Below are 20,459 nucleotides of genomic sequence, written 5' to 3'. Positions count from 1 at the left end.
GACTATCCATGATATAGCATTTGTAGTTTTAACCATGGTTTGAGGATATAGTGTTTGTTTACATTTACTTTGTTTACAAACATTGAAGTAAAACAAGCTTATATCTTGGGTTCTGATGGTTGAACTAAGCTCATGAGGCATTTATAAGTTATATTCTTCAAGACTCAATGGGTATAAATCAGAAAATGTATGTAGCAACTGCAGATTGCCCATTTAAGCACAAATATAAAGCATTCAATGCACCCTAATGCTGTGGGAAGAGGCCCCTTACCTGTATTATTTCTCGTGACAAAAATACACAATCAAATGTATCTACAAAAATTATGAAATGTAATTTATTAAACATCAAATGAACAGATATAATCTAAAAACAATCAAACACATTCCAGGACGCTTATTTACAGAAGTCATAATGTGAAATGTTATATTTCGTCACATTACTATACACAATCCACCTTGAGCCTTGGGGAGAAGACCAGAATGAAACCACAGTTTCATCAAATTCAAAACATGACTGTTGGTGATCGTGGTTCATCCTATTCCTTTTAGCGAGAATGTAGTACTGTAGGAGTCTGTGAGGCAATTTAACTGGGGATGACACCTGTAGCAAACAGGATGATGAGGATGAGGATGATCAGAACTATCACTCCAATGATGATCATCATCTTGGCGTTCTTCCACCAGTACTTCCGGGCTACCCGTGTAGATGTCCTCTGAAAGGAGTCTGCCTGAAAATTCAAGGAATTATGGAAGGCTAAGTCAAATATAATTGGGTTTCAAGCAAGTTTAAGCAGAAACAGACAGGCGAACCAGAATCATATTGGCTGTTCAACACCTTTCTCTAGACTAGAGGAACCACTACTTATCACCTCACCAGGATAAAGGATTAAAAAAATACTATTGTCTTTCTCTTATAATACTTACGGTTGCTTGTAGGTCATGTGTCTTGTCAACCAAGTCATCTAACCTCTCTCCCCTCTCCAGTACTTTGTTGATGTTGTCTTTGAGTATAACTTTAACTTCATTGACTTGGCCCTGCACTGAGTCCATCTTAGAGGAGGCTGGCTGTTGAGAACTGTAGTCAGCCTACAGAGAGGAAGAGGAGAGAATCTGCTCTGAATATTATCAATATATTAGGTATGACATACTGTAACCATAGTTTTCAGAATAACATGACACTTTGCTACTGTATGATAGACATTTTTATGATCCATTTCACCACAGATCATCACACAGATGAAGAGAATGGAAAACCTGTGTTGTCCAGTGGGGAAATGTTAATCTGACTTCGCAAAAAAAACAAGACTCATCCATATCAATTCACACAAATACAGGAGCCAATACACAGGGCAGAATGCAATTCAATAACACTGGGATATACAGTATAATTTGAACATATCTGAAAGCAGGCCAAGCAAATATTGCTCTATCGCTCAGCCTCAGCCATTCCTGTATTGACACTCTCCCGACTAGACAGTTTTTTTCACTTCCTACAAAACAGCTAGGTCACTGCTTTCTTTAGTCCCAAAAGTTATTGGACTGTCAGACATTTACTTACACGGAAGTCGCATGTAAATAACTATATTCACAGCCTAGCCTGCCTGACCCTGTTGTTTATAGTCTTTGTTCCTTTAATACCACTGCTCTACTCACCTTAGTGCTTATAGTTCAGATCATTAGTGTGCCCTTAAGGCATATGACTGCCTCACATTCACAGCTTCCACATGACAAAAGTAAATACACTTACCATGTCAGAACAAATTAATTTATCCACAAAACAAAGAACTACTCCACTTCAGAGGGTAAATGTTTCACAAAGATGTATTATCCAGACAAATTACTAGCATAGTAAATAAAGTAGAGACAAGTAAAGTCTGCTTCAGACAGCTGTAGGTTGAGACACAGACGAACAGGCAGGTACAGACACAGGTTCCACACAGCGCTGCCCCTCCCTGTAGTTACACATTAACTACTTCTGCTGCACTGGAGCTCTACCATTGGCCCGACGTTAGTCACTCATCTCTTTACATAGAACTAGGATTAGTAGAATTGAGATTGCTCTGAAACCCCCCAGATGTCCATGGTCCACCCCATAGTGCACGTATAGCACTTGAGATAGAAACAAGATTTGGAGAAATTACATGACAAGCTGATCTTCTGAATTTGAATGCCCATTCTACCTATTCTGATTCTATGTGTCTTTGGGACATACCATCAGCTGTCCTAGCACCTGATGCAGGTCAGCGCTGGGCAAAGGTCACTTTATTTATCAAGAGGCTGTTAGCAAAGGAACTGCAGATCTGGAAGGCAATAAAAAGTGAAGTCACTTGCTTGCTACATAAGCTACATCTGATTTCATAAGAATGCTAAATAGTTAGTTAAATAGTTACCCGGACTATCTGCATGGACTCTTTTTGCTCTAACTTTTTTGATTAATCACATACTCTGCTGCTACTGTCTACTATCTGTTACTTTATTCCTATTCATATGCACATATCTACCTCAATGATGTACCTTGTACCCTTGCACATTGACTCGGTACTGGTATCCCCTGTACTGTATAGCCACGTTATCGTTCCTCATTGTGTATCTATTATTACTTGTATTATTACGTGTTTTATTTGATTATTTCTCTATTTTCTTTCTCTCCGCAATGTTGGGAAGGGCCCGTCAGTAAGCATTTCACTGTTAGTCCACACTTGTTATTTATGAAGCATGTGACTAATACAATTTGATTTGATTTCCATGGCTGGCCATGTTGTTCAGATCTCTCTGTTCCAAACATGAGGCTAGTACCAGGAAGAGGAGGGCATACACTTTATTTATGGAAATAAGCTCCACTCTTGTTATTCTAAAGAGACAGATATTTGCTCCCTCAAAGCAGTCTAAATGTTTTGACATGTTTGAGTGTTACTGTATTTCATAGTAAAACTTAGTCACTTTTCTTCTCTAAATAGGGTATAACTTGAAGAAAATAAAGAAACAATTTCATATGAAACGTTCCCCTTTCTTTGGCCATCAAACAGTAGGAAAAGACTACTGTAGGTATGTGTAACCCATATGATATCCCCTTGATTTGTGGTGAAATCTGTCCTTGTAACTCCATCTAATCCAGTACAGTATAAGGTTGTAAATGGATATTGTTAAGGAATTGATGGGCCTACTGGACTCATACTGTAGCTGAGCTCTGTGACACAGATTTAGGACACCCCATCCTCTGACAGGATGTGGTATCTGAACCTGAATGCCAGCACATGGAATTACACATACTGTAGTGTAGTAATAGTTTGCTCACCCATCCAATGGAATGGTTTTTCGATACAGAGCTCCAAACGGCAGTTGGGTTCAGAATAATTTACCCCTGCCCCCCTCTCTCTCTCTCTCTCTCACACACACACACACACACACACATACACTAGCCTACATGAAATCTTGCACCTCTGACAGCAAGGTCAGCAAGGATGATCTAGCTTCTTGCTACAATGTAGTACACTATTGGCATGGTCTTGGTTGATAGGCTACAACAAGTTAAAACTACCGTATTTATGCTGCAATAGTTTGTGTCGGGGGGCAAGGGTCAGTCTGTTATATCTGGAGTATTTCTCCTGTCTATCCGGTGTCCTGTGTGAATTTAAGTATACTCTCTAATTATGTCTCTCTTTCTTTCTTTCTCTCTCTCTCGGAGGACCTGAGCCCTAGGACCATGCCTCAGGACTACCTGGCCTGATGACTCCTTGCTGTCCCCAGTCCACCTGGTCGTGCTGCTGCTCCAGTTTCAACTGTCTGCCTGCGGCTATAGAACCCTGACCTGTTCACTGGACGTGCTACCTGTCCCAGACCTGCTGTTTTCAACTCTCTAGAGACAGCAGGAGCGGTAGAGAAACTCTGAATGATCGGCTATGAAAAGCCAACTAACATTTACTCCTGAGGTGCTGACCTGTTGCACCCTCTACAACCACTGTGATAATTAATATTTGACCCTACTGGTCATCTATGAACATTTGAACATCTTGGCCATGTTCTGTTATAATCTCCACCCGGCACAGCCAGAAGAGGACTGGCCACCCCCTATAGCCTGGTTCCTCTCTAAGTTTCTTCCTAGGTTCTGGCCTTTCTAGGGAATTTTTCCTAGCCACCGTGCTTCTACACCTGTATTGCTTGCTGTTTGGGGTTTTAGGCTGGGTTTCTGTACAGCATTTTGTGACATCAGTTGATGTAAGAAGGGCTTTATAAATACATTTGATTGATTGATTAAAATAAATTCTTAATCTGTGCTGTAGTGTTCTTCTTGTTTGGACAACTGTCCTTTTTCGGGAGGAATTATTGCTTGCTTTGTGAGATGATGAACTAACCTCGTATTATGTAGCATCAGTTTGCAGCCAGTTCACTCATTTCACTGTCACTGCAGTTATCTTTGTCCATCTGATACAATGTTGCCCCTACCTTGAACAACTGCTACTTTGTGACAACTCAATACATCTAGACCTATGTTGGATTAGAAAAGCTATTTATAAACAGTTTTAAAACATTATTGTAGCCTACATTGTGTTAGCTAGCAAAATGGCTAGGCCGTTAAACCCTGGCTGGCTGTTGATGTCTTAGGTCAGTCAGGGTTCTCAAATCCTGTTCCTGGAGAAATACCTTCCTGTAGGTTTTCGGCTCCAACCCCAGTTGTAACTAACCTGACTCAGTTTATCAACCAGCTAATTATCTAACCAGATGCGCTAGATTAGAGTTGGAGTGAAAACCTACAGGATTGTGGCTCTACACAAACAGAGTTGATGCAAAGCAGGGCATACCAGCTAAACTTTTTGAAAACGGCTAGTTCACTTTCTCATCCATAAATGCATCTCAAGTGCAAATACGGTTCAGCAGCTCAAATCAGCAGAATGCGGACATTGTTATTAAGAAGGACGTCTACCACGCTACAAGAATTATTTTGATCACACTTCATCAATTTAAATATTATGGGGACACCTATACGTTTGGCAGCCAAGCACGAGTTGTCAGTATAGGCTATTATCGTCAAACCGTGAAATATCTTAACGCCTAGAATAAAACCTCCAGGCGTCCATCATAATAGTCAATTCAATTTTTAAAAATCCGAATTACAGGGAGCAGCTTGGAAAAACTATTCATGTGTGAATCATCCTCTGGAATAACGCACACGCTTGGATAATTAAGCGATAAGGCCCGAGGGGGTGTGGTATATGGCCAGTATACCATGGCTGAGGGCTGTTCTTATGCATGACACGGAGTGTCTGGATACAGCCATTAGCAGTGGTATATTGGCCATAAAGGTTAAATAAATAAAATATACCACAATCCCCCCCCCATCAAAGCAGTAAAAATACATGTTTTGTCATACACATGTTATATGGTCTGATATACCACGCTGTCGGCCAATCAGCATTCAGGACTTGAACCACCCAGTTTATAATAATTACATAACCAACATCTCTAGTATTACCCGTCCAATAGGGCTATAACATGGCACACAATAGGCAGCGTGGAGTGCGCCGTGGGATCAGTCAAGGCTGAACAGCAGGAATATAACTGAGATATTGTAGTTCTTACACATCACCTTCTATATTCAAACAGGATAGGCCTTTTATAGACTAAATTGATGAGCAAATGGGCAGCATCATGCACATGTCAGTCCTCTAGAACGCAAATGTGTAGTCTTCCTAGTAGGACTCTGCAATAATGAAGTGGTGTGTACGTGTTTGCGCAACCGTTTCAGCGTGTTTTGGAAGTCGGGCAAGAGTCGATTCCTTCGACTCCAACCACGGGAGTCGGAATCGACTCCAACAATCCTGGAGTCGTGCATCACTATACATTTCCAGTAGGCGGCGCTAAATCAGAAGCAAAACTTAAAATATTGTCGCCTACTGTAGATTAATCATTAGTCGATACGATAGTAAGTAGCCTATATATATAGCATCTGTTTCAGTTCTAACTTCAAATTCAACAAGCTTTTGATTGTAGCACTTGTTCAACCGACCAACTGAAGATGAATCCCAGCGGCAACAGACCCAGTGGGAAAACATTCCTTTTTACATCGGAGTCAGTTGGAGAGGGACATTCTGGTTGGTGGTTACTTTCCATGGATTTATAGTTTATATTGTATCTAATGTTGTTGTACGAGTGTAGCACCTTTAGCCTACTGAACTATCACACGTAGCTTTACTCGTGCATGACATGTGCTCTTTCTCTGTTATGGATGTCAGTTTGAGGGCTAATACCAGCATTGCATACTGTTAAGCATGGATAGTAGTGTCTGTTTTTATTGTCGGATCGTGCTTACTGTTTAAACTGGGACACACTCTTTTCACGCCACCTCGATACAGCTACGACCGGACGTGATTTTCGTTGGAGGTTATGGAGGATTATTGCTAACCTTGAACCTAATAACCCTAACCTGCTGTGTAAATTCACCTAACCTGCTACGAAAAAGTCACTTCCGGTCGTAGCTGTATCGAAGTGTCGTGAAGCGAGTGTTTCTCGTGTAAACTTTCACTTCTACATGCGCATCTGCAGTAGTAAGCTCGCAAGACTTTCAGATGATTGTACGATGTTACATCATCTGCAGGGCTTTGGAAAAATGTCTGTCCACCCACTTCAGTCTGGGTCCATACTATCCGGGAACCTTGGGACGTCCCTACCCTAAATCCTAACCTTAACCCTACCCTTACCCAACCTTAACCATTTTAAATGTCAACTTCAATGGGGTAGGGATGTCCTAAGGTTCCCAGATAGCATGGACCCTTCAGTTTTGGGTGGATTCACAATAGTTTTAAAGCTAACTTCCTGCAATTCTACACATTTTGCCATGACTTATGCCAGAGTGAGAGTGACTAACAAAATCAATGGGGGCCCCATGGCACCTGTCCTGCGTGCCTGGTTGGTATTTGGCCATGATTACTACAAGTATAGATAGCTGGCTAGACAAATTTACCAATAAATAAAAAAATTGCTTAGCTGATGATGCTAATTGAGTGAATGTCAGTGACTAAAATAACAAGAGAAAAATTGCTGATGCACAACTACATTTCGAACTTGCACCTTGTGTATTCTACTATTCTAACTCTCAACAGTAAGTTGAGACCCCGACTGAGTTCCTAAAAAACAAACAAATATGTGATTTGTTTTTTGGTCAGAGGGCCCCCCTAATGGCCTAGGGCCCTAAGCGACTGCTTATGGCGCTTACGCCTGGAGCCGGCCCTGCTATAGAGAGCCATAGTAATGGTGTATTTTTGTAGGCACTAACTCCTTCACGTCTTGTTGCCCAAAGCCTATGGAGAAATTAATGGGATTTTGGGATAAACTCCCAAAATAAGGTCTGTGGTAAGCACAGGCTTAGGAGATCTTATACGTTTTGTTCCATGAGCTAATCTTCATCAGCTAATGTCCCTTATTTGTGCATTTTGAAGCATTTATTCAATCAAAACAAGCACATAAAGGCTTCATAGTTTGTTAAGGTCATGTTAACTGACTGATATGATCTCATAGAACAAAATGTAGATCTCATAAGCCTGTGTGAACCTCAGACCTAATTTTCGGCATTTATCCCATTCTTGCCCCATTAATTTCCCCCAGAGGAATGGCTGAACGAACCAGAGGTAACTAATTTCTGTTTTTTAGGACTACAAACTGGCGAGCTCTCAAGTAGCTTTGTATGAATGCAAATGACTTTACATTAATTACTGTCACACAGAATATATATATATATTTTTAGCACTTATGATATCAATATTTATTAAACCATATAATTTTTCCCCAGACAAAATGTGTGACCAAATAAGTGATGCTGTCCTTGATGCATACCTAACTCTGGACCCTGACTCCAAAGTGGCTTGTGGTAAGTTTGTCCAGTTTTACATTCTCTAAAGCTCTTATATGTTAATAGACAAACAAGACTTTAACAATCGTTGTTTTTCATTATTTCATATCTAAATGACCTTTCACCTAAACATTACTGAACTCTTTCTGCACTAGAAACTGTTACGAAGACGGGTATGATCATGCTGTGTGGAGAGGTCACCTCCAAGGGTGTAGTGGACCTCGTGGAGGTGGTCAGGAACACCGTTAAGAAGATTGGTTACGATCACTCCTCCAAAGGTACAGTCACTCACAGAGCAGATTTAGCCTCAGCCATGGTTACCAGCCTGTTCATGCATTTAGCAGTGGTACATCTAATCTGTGCAAGAAAACATCCACAATTTAATTAGAAAATACAGTAAATTGGTTTTGACTGATACAGCATGAGGTGAATGACTAAGTGAAAGCGATTTATATGTAAGGCCGGTGTTTCTTCCATGATTTGACGATAAGATGCAACTGTGTAACTGTCTGCTTCTATTTGACTACTGTCTCCTACACTACATGTTGTGACTTACAGTGTAGGATCTTAATTTGAGGCAATTTGCTACAGCAAGAAAATTGTCCTGCAGCAACAAGAAATGTGAATTATTATGTGGAATATAATTAATGGATATTTTTGTAGGTGTTGATACATTTTTCGTTAGGGCAAATCAATTCTGAAATTTTGAAAGTGGAAATTAAAACTTTAGAACCTTTTTTAAAGCTAAAATACACTACAAGTTTGCAGCAACAAAAGAGTGATCTAATGAAGATAGTACATCTGTAAGGTCCATGTGCTAATGGATCATTCCTATTTCTTTTTATCTTGTCAAGGCTTGAGATTGTCAAGGCCAAACAAGGAAATTAATCGTTCTAGTTGAAAACGGAAATCGGATATCAGCTTATTATCTCGTTTATGGTGTCCAAATTCAGCATCGAGTAACAGAAAACAAATAACAACATTTATCCAATTTTTCGTTTAATTCATACCTGGAAGTACACGCCGCCTAATATAATATTCACAGTGCATAGCAGGTATTTGCTTAGTCTGGGTTGAGCTGCAGTGTCGGCAGCAGAGTGCTGGGGACGAACAAAATCTGAATACAAGCTTTGGGTGGATAGGCAATGGCATGGCGAGAGAGATTGGGGTTGTTTGGGAGGGAGTTTATCCCCTCAGTGGTTCTTCCTGCTATTCTACCTTGGTTTCTCCCTCAGCCAGTGATATATCTAGGGTTGCTTGAGAGGCTAAGAGCTGTTGAGGAAGGAGTAGATTCAGTTGTAAGTGAACATTTAAGAACACAGTACTATGCTTTCTTGAATATATTCACAGATGGATCTTAAGGACCCTAAAACAGGGAGGACAGGTGCAGCTTTTGGTGTTCCTGAGTTTAAGGTGGCAGTGACAAAAAGAGCCACGGATCATTTATCTGTTTACACAATGGAGTTGTTGGCCATACTATTGGCTGCAGAGTGGGTGGAGGAGGTGAGGCCAGACAGAGTAGTCATTTGCTCTGACTCCTGTGCAGCACTGATGAGCTTAAATTAATTTGTGTCTCAGAGCAGACAGGATGTGTTGTATGAGGTTTTGCAGTGCTTGTATAGGGTGAGACAGATCGTGGTATTTGTTATGTTCCTCTGGGTACCAGCTCATATGGGAGTAGAGGGGAATGAGGAGGTGAATGTTATCACTAAGCAGGCTCTTAAAGATCCTAATGTTGAGAGGGAATTGTCAATCAGTAAAGCAGAAGCCAAAAGGTTAATAAGAACAGTGGTTAAAAACAAATGGCAAGAGTTGTGGAATCAGGGAGAGAAAGGGAAGACCCCTGTATAAGATCCAGGAACAGGGAGAGTAAGGGAAGACCCCTGTATAAGATCCAGGAACAGGGAGAGTAAGGGAAGACCCCTGTATAAGATCCAGGAACAGGGAGAGTAAGGGAAGACCCCTGTATAAGATCCAGGAACAGGGAGAGTAAGGGAAGACCCCTGTATAAGATCCAGGAACAGGGAGAGTAAGGGAAGACACCTGTATAAGATCCAGGAAAAGGTGGGGACAGGTAGGTCCTCAGGCCGAGAGAGAAGGGAGGAAAGTGTAGTCACAAGGCTGAGACTGGGACACACAAGGCTAAATAGTACATTGAAATTCGCAGGGAAACATTCGACTGGGGTGTGTGATCATTGTCAGGAGGAGATGGAGACAGTTGAACATGTTCAGTTTCAGTGCAAGGAATATGTGAGGGAAAGGGAGTGATTGTTATTAGATTTGAGGAATAACAGGGTTAAGTGAACTGGGGAAATCTTCAGGGGCTGTAGTATTTAATTATGTATTTAATTTCCTTAGGGAGATGAGATTATTGGGTATGATTTAGACCTTCACTGTCTCTGGTCCACACTCCAGTCAATTTGGTGGCGCTAATGCACCTGAAAGTTGGTTGCCAACCGCCATATAAAATCCACAGAAGAAGAAGCAGGAGTAGAGCGCTCGTCAAAGGAGTCAGCTCATGGGTGACGACGGATGTTGAATACATGAAGAGAATTCCTGGTGTGGTTGTTGCCCGGTGTCTGACCTGCTGGGTGAATGGGGAAAAAGAAGGAAGTCTGTCGGTCCTGTTGTTTTTTTGATAAAGAGCAAATACCTACGCATGTGAAGCTTGATTATGTAAGATACGCCGTAAGAACTTTCGTCCAAAAACCACTGTGGTGTAAGAATTGTAAAGGATTTGGCCATGTTTCAAGTGTGTGCAGACGAACAGAGTATAGTGAAGAACGGTGTGTAGAAGGAGAACGGTGTTGCAATTGTGGTAGGGATCATGTTCCTGGAGTGCCCTGTAAGGGTGAAGGAAATTGAGGTGGCAAATGTTAAAACTCTGAGATATGTGGGATGCTAGCGTCCCACCTCAACAACAGCCAGTGAAATTGCAGGGCGCCAAATTCAAAACAACAGAAATCCCATAATTAAAATTCCTCAAACATACAAGTATTATACACCATTTTAAAGATAAACTTCTTGTAAATCCAACCACAGTGTCCAATTTCAAATAGGCTTTACGGCGAAAACACACCAAACGATTATGTTAGGTCAGCACCTAGTCACAGAAAACCATACAGCCATTTTCCAGCCAAGGAGAGGGCTCACAAGTCAGAAATTGCGATTAAATTAATCACTAACCTTTGATGATCTTCATCAGATGGCACTCACAGGACTTCATGTTACACAATACATGTGTGTTTTGTTTGATAAAGTTCATCTTTATGTCCAAAAACCTCATTTGAAATTGGTGTGTTATGTTCAGAAATGCATTGTCTCAAACAAACATCTGGTGAAAGTGCAGAGAGCCACATCAAATTACAGAAATACTCAAAATAAACATTGATAAAAGATACAAGTGTTATGCATGGAATTATAGATAAACTTCTCCTTAATGCAACCGCTGTGTCAGATTTCAAACAGGCTTTACGGCGAAAGCACACCTTGCGATTATTTTAGGTCAGCACCTAGCCACAGAAAAACATACAGCCATTTTCCAAAGAAGGAGAGGTGTCACAAAAGTCAGAAATAGCGTTATAAATATTCACTTACCTTTGATGATCTTCATCGGAATGCACTCCCAGGAATCCCAGTTCCACAATAAATGTTTGTTTTGTTCGATAAAGTCCATCATTTATGTCCAAATACCTCCTTTTTGTTCGCGCATTTAGCCCAGTAATCCAAATGCTCAATGCACGATCGCTTAGTTCAGACAAAGTCAAAAAAGTTATATTCCAGTTCGTAGAAACATGTCAAACGATGTATAGAATCAATCTTTAGGATGTTTTTATCATAAATCTTCAATAATGTTTCAACCGGACAATTCCTCTGTCTTTAGAAAGGAAAAGGAACGCTAACTCTCACGGGCGGGCGCCTGACTGAGCTCATGGCATTCTGCCAGACACCTGACTCAAACAGCTCTTATTCTCTCCCCCTTCACAGTAGAAGCCTGAAACAAGGTTCTAAAGACTGTTGACATCTAGTGGAAGCCTTAGGAAGTGCAATATGACCCCATAGACACTGTATATTCGATAGGCAATGACTTGAAAAACTACAAACCTCAGATTTCCCACTTCCTGGTTGGATTTTTTCTCAGGTTTTTGCCTGCCATATGAGTTCAGTTATACTCACAGACATCATTCAAACAGTTTTAGAAACTTCCGAGTGTTTTCTATCCAAATCTACTAATTATATGCATATTCTAGCTTTTGGGCCTGAGTAGCAGGCAGTTTACTCTGGGCACCTTATTATCCAAGCTACTCAATACTGCCCCCCCAGTCCCAAAGAAGTTAAAGCAGTCGAATCGCTTATGCGGAGGCGATTAAAATAATTGAGAAACAAGTGATGCTAGTGAAGATATAGTAGTGGATACACCACAGCCTGAAGTAAATGTTTGCTGCCAGACAGAATAAAACCTGTGTGTCTTTAAAAAGGAGATTTTTTTTGGCATTCATTGCCACAGTTAGAAACTGTAGAGCACAAGTCATAAAGAACTAAAAAAAACTGGACATTATTGTGGCTGTGGCAGAAAAGTTTTTGGGGCTCAAGGATTTTACATTGAAGACAAGAGGTACTGGCGCGGGAAGACCTGTTCCCCTTGAGCCTGTGTAGGGATCAGATCTGTTTCATTAATTTATTTTTAACAGAAAAGTTGTTATATTTTATTATTTTGGGGGGGAATCCTGTTTCCATCCCGTGTAGTTGGTGTCGGGATTGCACATTAAATTGTGTGGTCGCCAAAATGCCGTAGAAGACGTTTCGGGCAGGACAGAGAAAGGATTAAACAATTTTGTGACAGCCAGGAAGATACAACTTGGAATGGTAGCTAAGATGCTTAACTTATCATGAAGTTAGCATGCCAATAGGACGAACTCCACAACAACTGAACATAGTTGGCTTGCACCACCTGGATAGCTAGCGTTAGCCGGCTAACGTTACTGCTGACTAGTAGCAGGCTGGCTAGCTAGCCCTACCTGGCTACTGGCTATAGTCATGCTCGCTAGTAGTAGCTAGTGGAAGTAAGTTAGTCTCTCGACCAGCTACAAGATGAAACTGCCCGGCCAGAGGTACCTGCTGCAGAAAGGTGAGATTTCTACAGTACTTTCTGTAGCTAATTTAGCTAGATAGTCTGTCTGGCTGGTGCTTATTGACTGAGTAGGCTAATAATGAACTGCGGTTATTGTGAATGGTTACCCATCTGGCCCTTTGCATAGCTATTTCTTACACATTCAATACAACTATATCCAGTTAGCTATAGTCAATGCTGATATTGTGTGTGTATATGTGGGGGGGGGGTCAGAATGTGCCTGCAAAAGGACAGACGGCATCTGAGCAGATCATCAACTTCATCCAGTTACATCAGCCAATACAGTAAGTTACAATCGGGGTCTGCCCTGACAGTCCTGACGAACGACGGAGAGGACTACATCTTCACCACGGCAAACAGATCCCTCTGTCCAGACCTTCAGTTCTGTTACCGGTAAGTTAGGGAAGGTGCCTAAGAAACTGGGGGATATTTTTAGAATTCAGGACAGTCTTGTGTTATGATGATTATCATAATTTTCTTTTGTATCGTGGTAAGTTTTACAGTATTAGTAGTGAACCGGTGTAGGAAGTTATGGACACATCGTTGTGCTACTTTTAGCTTTTGCACAGATTGTACCACAGTGTGTTCAGGCAGGCATATGGGGAACAGAATGGGCCTGAGAGGCATGTTGAGGAGTATAATCTTAGGTGCTGGCGATATCTGCGCCAAGATTGAGAACCTCTGTAGGAACCCCTCGCGTGGCTATCTACTCCCCACTGATGAAGCATGTTCATCAGGCCAGACACAGTGAGAACCTCTGTAGGAACCCCTCGCGTGGCTATCTACTCCCCACTGATGAAGCGTGTTCATCAGGCCAGACACAGTGAGAACCTCTGTAGGAACCCCTCGCGTGGCTATCTACTCCCCACTGATGAAGCATGTTCATCAGGCCAGACACAGTGAGAACCTCTGTAGGAACCCCTCGCGTGGCTATCTACTCCCCACTGATGAAGCATGTTCATCAGGCCAGACACAGTGAGAACCTCTGTAGGAACCCCTCGCGTGGCTATCTACTCCCCACTGATGAAGCGTGTTCATCAGGCCAGACACAGTGAGAACCTCTGTAGGAACCCCTCGCGTGGCTATCTACTCCCCACTGATGAAGCGTGTTCATCAGGCCAGACACAGTGAGAACCTCTGTAGGAACCCCTCGCGTGGCTATCTACTCCCCACTGATGAAGCATGTTCATCAGGCCAGACACAGTGAGAACCTCTGTAGGAACCCCTCGCGTGGCTATCTACTCCCCACTGATGAAGCGTGTTCATCAGGCCAGACACAGTGAGAAGCTCTGTAGGAACCCCTCGCGTGGCTATCTACTCCCCACTGATGAAGCGTGTTTATCAGGCCAGACACAGTGAGAACCTCTGTAGGAACCCCTCGCGTGGCTATCTACTCCCCACTGATGAAGCATGTTCATCAGGCCAGACACAGTGAGAAGCTCTGCTTTATTGATTTCTCTGGGAACATGGAACAAGAGAACTGCAGAGGTTTATTTATTTATTTTTCTTACCCACATCTGTGCTGGCGGTCTCCCCCTTGGGGTTATCCTGATTCAGTCTGAGGATGAGGCCACAATCCTCCTGGAGTGCCTTCAACTGTTGAAGGACATCCTTAGGGAGAATGCCTTTGCAGGGAGTGGTCAGGCTGATCCTCGCCTCATTACAGATGACTGCAAGGCAGAGAGGGGAGCATTAGGGAGGCCATTTCCAGGGTCCAAACTGCTCCTCTGCACCTTCCACCTACTCCAGGCAGTGTGGCTGTGGAGAGAGGAGTAGACCTGAGAGACAGGCAGACCCTCTTCGCTGTCCCAAAGACATCATGTATGACAGGGAAGAGATGGTTGAGCCCCTCTATCAGCAGGCAGATCAAAACACATTTGTAGCCAGGTTAGTGTAGTATAACAGTATAATGAGGTGTAGTCTATTAACTTATGCTTTATTCTCAGTAACTTTTCAGTTTTAGTATTTTCTAATTGAAATTTACCCAATCCCTTTTTGGGATATATTGTTATTTGGGATACATTTTCCCTTTTATAGTTTGTAACCAGTATGTGATAGTTCAAGTACATATTTTACTCAAATTACAGGTACAAGAAATTCACGACCTACTTCCATCAACTGTTCAGTCGTTTAGAGTGTTGGGCAGTCAGCTATCGGGAGGAGCTGCCAACCTGAGGGAGTGACACCAATAAGGCAGCATGCGAATCCTTCAGGGTAAAATCCTCCAGAGGACAAAAGTGTTAAATCTCCCTGCGCCTGGAGGCTTACTATGAGGCACGGGTGACTGACGTTGTCCTTGGCCGCTGGGAAACGTTCCAGCACTCACATCTTCTGGCCCAGGATAGTAGCGTCAACCCATCTGACATCGAGCAGGTAAATAGTGATGAATACAGGTTTGTAATAGATTTTTTAAATATTGTGGTCTTTTATTATTTGTTGTATCGTCTATTATAAGTTGTCTATCTTCTATCTCCTAATGTCTGTCAGGTGTGGGGAGAAGCAGTACAGGGTGAAGGGCACCGCACCAGGCCAGAACTATACTGTGGACATGCATTTGTCCAGTAGGGCTCACGGGAGCTCCATGCAGACACCAGGCTGCTGTGGTCCAGATATACAAATGACTGTCCAGCAACTTCCTCCTGACAACATTGGAGATGAGGGATGAGTTGCTGAAGACAACAGGAGGTAAAATAGTGGCAATGTTATTGTTGTTTATGGTTACACAATCATTTTCATGTGAATATTTGATGTACCAAAGCAGATTGCTGAAGTTGATTAAATATCTCTTACAGCAGTAATACCTCTGTATTTTCTGCAGCCACTGAGACAGCCCAGTCAGTCACTAGAGGGTGAGAACAGCCCAGTCAGTCACTAGAGGGTGAGAACAGCCCAGTCAGTGAGTGAGAACAGCCACTGAGACAGCTCAGTCAGTCTTTAGATGGTGAGTGAGAACAGCCACTGAGACAGCTCAGTCAGTCTTTAGATGGTGAGTGAGAACAGCCACTGAGACAGCTCAGTCAGTCTTTAGATGGTGAGTGAGAACAGCCACTGAGACAGCTCAGTCAGTCTTTAGATGGTGAGTGAGAACAGCCACTGAGACAGCTCAGTCAGTCTTTAGATGGTGAGTGAGAACAGCCACTGAGACAGCTCAGTCAGTCTTTAGATGGTGAGTGAGAACAGCCACTGAGACAGCTCAGTCAGTCTTTAGATGGTGAGTGAGAACAGCCACTGAGACAGCTCAGTCAGTCTTTAGATGGTGAGTGAGAACAGCCACTGAGACAGCTCAGTCAGTCTTTAGATGGTGAGTGAGAACAGCCACTGAGACAGCTCAGTCAGTCTTTAGATGGTGAGTGAGAACAGCCACTGAGACAGCTCAGTCAGTCTTTAGATGGTGAGTGAGAACAGCCACTGAGACAGCTCAGTCAGTCTTTAAATGGTGAGTGAGAACAGCCACTGAGACAGCTCAGTCAGTCTTTAAATGGTGAGTGAGAACAGCCACTGAGACAGCTCAGTCAGTCTTTAGATGGTGAGTGAGAACAGCCACTGAGACAGCTCAGTCAGTCTTTAGATGGTGAGTGAGAACAGCCACTGAGACAGCTCAGTCAGTCTTTAGATGGTGAGTGAGCACAGCCACTGAGACAGCTCAGTCAGTCTTTAGATGGTGAGTGACACAGCCACTGAGACAGCTCAGTCAGTCTTTAGATGGTGAGTGAGAACAGCCACTGAGACAGCTCAGTCAGTCTTTAGATGGTGAGTGAGAACAGCCACTGAGACAGCTCAGTCAGTCTTTAGATGGTGAGTGAGAACAGCCACTGAGACAGCTCAGTCAGTCTTTAGATGGTGAGTGAGAACAGCCACTGAGACAGCTCAGTCAGTCTTTAGATGGTGAGTGAGAACAGCCACTGAGACAGCTCAGTCAGTCTTTAGATGGTGAGTGAGAACAGCCACTGAGACAGCTCAGTCAGTCTTTAGATGGTGAGTGAGAACAGCCACTGAGACAGCCCAGTCAGTCTTTAGATTGTGAGTGAGAACAGCCACTGAGACAGCCCAGTCAGTCTTTAGATGGTGAGTGAGAACAGCCACTGAGACAGCTCAGTCAGTCTTTAGATGGTGAGTGAGAACAGCCACTGAGACAGCCCAGTCAGTCTTTAGATGGTGAGTGAGAACAGCCACTGAGACAGCTCAGTCAGTCTTTAGATGGTGAGTGAGAACAGCCACTGAGACAGCTCAGTCAGTCTTTAGATGGTGAGTGAGAACAGCCACTGAGACAGCTCAGTCAGTCTTTAGATGGTGAGTGAGCACAGCCACTGAGACAGCTCAGTCAGTCTTTAGATGGTGAGTGAGAACAGCCACTGAGACAGCTCAGTCAGTCTTTAGATGGTGAGTGAGAACAGCCACTGAGACAGCTCAGTCAGTCTTTAGATGGTGAGTGAGAACAGCCACTGAGACAGCTCAGTCAGTCTTTAGATGGTGAGTGAGAACAGCCACTGAGACAGCTCAGTCAGTCTTTAGATGGTGAGTGAGAACAGCCACTGAGACAGCTCAGTCAGTCTTTAGATGGTGAGTGAGAACAGCCACTGAGACAGCTCAGTCAGTCTTTGGATGGTGAGTGAGAACAGCCACTGAGACAGCCCAGTCAGTCTTTAGATGGTGAGTGAGAACAGCCACTGAGACAGCTCAGTCAGTCTTTAGATGGTGAGTGAGAACAGCCACTGAGACAGCTCAGTCAGTCTTTAGATGGTGAGTGAGAACAGCCACTGAGACAGCTCAGTCAGTCTTTAGATGGTGAGTGAGAACAGCCACTTAGACAGCTCAGTCAGTCTTTAGATGGTGAGTGAGAACAGCCACTGAGACAGCTCAGTCAGTCTTTAGATGGTGAGTGAGAACAGCCACTGAGACAGCTCAGTCAGTCTTTAGATGGTGAGTGAGAACAGCCACTGAGACAGCTCAGTCGGTCTTTAGATGGTGAGTGAGAACAGCCACTGAGACAGCTCAGTCGGTCTTTAGATGGTGAGTGAGAACAGCCACTGAGACAGCTCAGTCGGTCTTTAGATGGTGAGTGAGAACAGCCACTGAGACAGCTCAGTCAGTCTTTAAATGGTGAGTGAGAACAGCCACTGAGACAGCTCAGTCAGTCTTTAGATGGTGAGTGAGAACAGCCACTGAGACAGCTCAGTCAGTCTTTAGATGGTGAGTGAGAACAGCCACTGAGACAGCTCAGTCAGTCTTTAGATGGTGAGTGAGAACAGCCACTGAGACAGCTCAGTCAGTCTTTAGATGGTGAGTGAGAACAGCCACTGAGACAGCTCAGTCAGTCTTTAGATGGTGAGTGAGAACAGCCACTGAGACAGCTCAGTCAGTCTTTAGATGGTGAGTGAGAACAGCCACTGAGACAGCTCAGTCAGTCTTTGGATGGTGAGTGAGAACAGCCACTGAGACAGCTCAGTCAGTCTTTAGATGGTGAGTGAGAACACAGACACCATGATGCATATGAGGTGACAATACAGAATGTAATCTTATTATTTGATTTATTAATCTATTTAAGCGTTTCACAATGAAAACATGCAACTGGTTTGAAGAGTTTCATATCACCATTTGAATAATTCAGCATCTGGACAATTTGGTGATGTCACACCCCAGCTGGTGACTGAAGTAGTAACAAGTTTGATGCAGTCCTTTTTTACTTTAGCATTACCACAGCTATGTTACTTATTTGCATTATGAAAGAGTATTATAAGGTATAACATTTGTTTTATTTATTATTGAATATATATAGCTACAGTTTAGGTGACGCAATGACTTCAACAAGAGCACCTTGCAAACGGTTCGTTAACAGATTAATAATCTAATCATCTCTACATATCTAGATTATAGACCAGGGTTCCCCAACTAGCAGCCCACAGTGATTTTATTTGGTCCTCCAAATATTCTGAGCAAAAAATATATACAATTATTTATTTTTAGTTTTTATATTGTTGAACATAAAATACTGTAAAAACACTAGCAAATCAGCTCTAAGTGATTTTAATTGAGGAAATATGTTCCAAAGTATTCCCACGCATATTAGAGATACAGTTCCTTCAGAAACTGTTCACACCCCTTGACTTTTTCCACATTTTGTTGTTACAGCCTGAATTTAAAATGGATTATATTGATTTTTTTGTCACTGGCCTACACACAATACCCAATAATGTCAAAGTAGAATTATGTTTTTCGAAATGGTTAACATTTTAATAAAAAATGAAAAGCTGAAAAGTCTTGAGAAAGTATTCATACCCCTTGACATATTCCACATTTTGCTGTTACAGCAAAAAAAGTCTTAACTTTTTGAATGAGTACCTCATCTTTAGACCTCACACATACAATTATCTGTAAGGTCCCTCAGTCAAGCAGTGAATTTCAACCACAAAGACCAGGGAGGTTTTCCAATGCTTCACAAAGGACACCTATTGGTAGATGAGTAAAAATACAACTCTTGCCGGAGAGGAAGGAAACCACTCAGGGATTTCACCGTGAGGCCAATGGTGAGTTTAAAACAGAGTTTAATGGCTGTGATAGGAGAACTGGATCAACAACATTGTAGTTATTACTCCACAATACTGACCTAATTGACAGTGAAAAGAAGACATAAACAATATTCCAAAACATGCATCCTGTTTGCAACAAGGCACTAAAGTAATAATGTAAAAAATGTGGCAAAGCAATTAACTTTTTGTCCTGAATACACGGTGTTGTGTTTGGGGCAAATCCAATACAACATTTTACTGAGTACCACTCTCCATATTTTCAAGAATAGTGGTGGCTGAATAATGTTATGGGTATGCTTGTAATTGTTAAGGACTGGGGAGTTTTCCAGGATAAAAAATTAGCACAGGTAAAATCCTAGAAGAAAACGTGCTTCAGTCTGCTTTCCAGCAGACATTGGGAGATTCATTTACCTTTCAGCAGAACAATAACCTTAAACACAAGGCCAAATCTACACTGGACTTGCTTGCCAAGAAGACCGTAAATGTTCCTGGGCAAATGTTGCACAATCCAGGTGTGGAAAGCTCTTTGAAATTTACCCAGAAAGACTCACAGCTGTAATCGCTGCCAAAGGTGCTTCTACAAAGTATTGACTCAGAGGTGTGAATTATTGTCATTATGGGGTATTGTGTGTAGATTTTGAATTCAGGCTGTAACAGCAAAATGTGGAATATGTCAAGGGGTATGAATACTTTCTGAAGGCACTATATATGTGATTATGTACAAATATAAGCAAGGTTTGAAAATAATAATTATTGATTATCATCTTGTGGTCAATTTGTAGAATACAAATTATTTTTAATTATGTTCCGCCTGCCTGACTATCCTCTGAAAAAAATAAAAATAGTCCCACGGCTGAATCTAGTTGATGATCCCTGACCTATTTTGTTAGTTTGTCACACTCACTGTTTACGAACTGACTCGGTTGCACAAGTGCAGCTTGCGTTTGTTGTTGGAAGC

General features: G+C 42.4%; 2 protein-coding genes across 3 annotated transcripts in view; one reads left to right on the top strand and one right to left on the bottom strand.

The window, feature by feature from the left end:
• Window positions 1-307: 307 nt before the first annotated feature.
• On the bottom strand, window positions 308-1,930 carry LOC120045052 (vesicle-associated membrane protein 8-like). Its single transcript, XM_038989888.1, has 3 exons — window positions 1,748-1,930; window positions 925-1,086; window positions 308-728 (listed from the first exon to the last, which is right to left on the bottom strand). The coding sequence occupies exons 1-3, from the start codon at window positions 1,748-1,750 to the stop codon at window positions 585-587; spliced, it is 309 nt and encodes a 102-aa protein (XP_038845816.1). The 5' UTR covers window positions 1,751-1,930; the 3' UTR covers window positions 308-584.
• A 3,934-nt stretch (window positions 1,931-5,864) lies between these two features.
• The window catches only part of mat2al (methionine adenosyltransferase II, alpha-like), a 44,307-nt gene continuing 29,712 nt past the window's right edge, over window positions 5,865-20,459 (top strand). Inside the window, exons 1-3 of one of the 2 annotated variants that reach the window (XM_038989874.1) lie at window positions 5,865-6,089; window positions 7,784-7,861; window positions 7,999-8,121. In XM_038989874.1, the coding sequence (XP_038845802.1) occupies window positions 6,014-6,089; window positions 7,784-7,861; window positions 7,999-8,121 (277 nt within the window). In that variant the 5' untranslated portion in view covers window positions 5,865-6,013. Of the gene's footprint in view, window positions 6,090-7,783; window positions 7,862-7,998; window positions 8,122-12,119; window positions 13,368-15,061; window positions 15,348-15,461; window positions 15,660-20,459 lie in introns of those variants that run through there. The other variant, XM_038989875.1, reaches the window with a different exon arrangement.

The sequence above is a fragment of the Salvelinus namaycush genome, chromosome 3 (assembly GCF_016432855.1).
Source record: "Salvelinus namaycush isolate Seneca chromosome 3, SaNama_1.0, whole genome shotgun sequence".
Lineage (NCBI taxonomy): Eukaryota > Metazoa > Chordata > Actinopteri > Salmoniformes > Salmonidae > Salvelinus > Salvelinus namaycush.
The sequence above is the reverse complement of the archived record's forward strand: the minus strand, read 5'-3'. Positions and strand labels throughout refer to the sequence as shown.

Excerpts from the sequence above, each read along its gene's own strand:
- LOC120045052 (XM_038989888.1), bottom strand. Across the intron at positions 729-924 it reads CACATGACCTACAAGCAACC|GCAGACTCCTTTCAGAGGAC; the intron begins GTAAGTATTATA and ends TTGAATTTTCAG.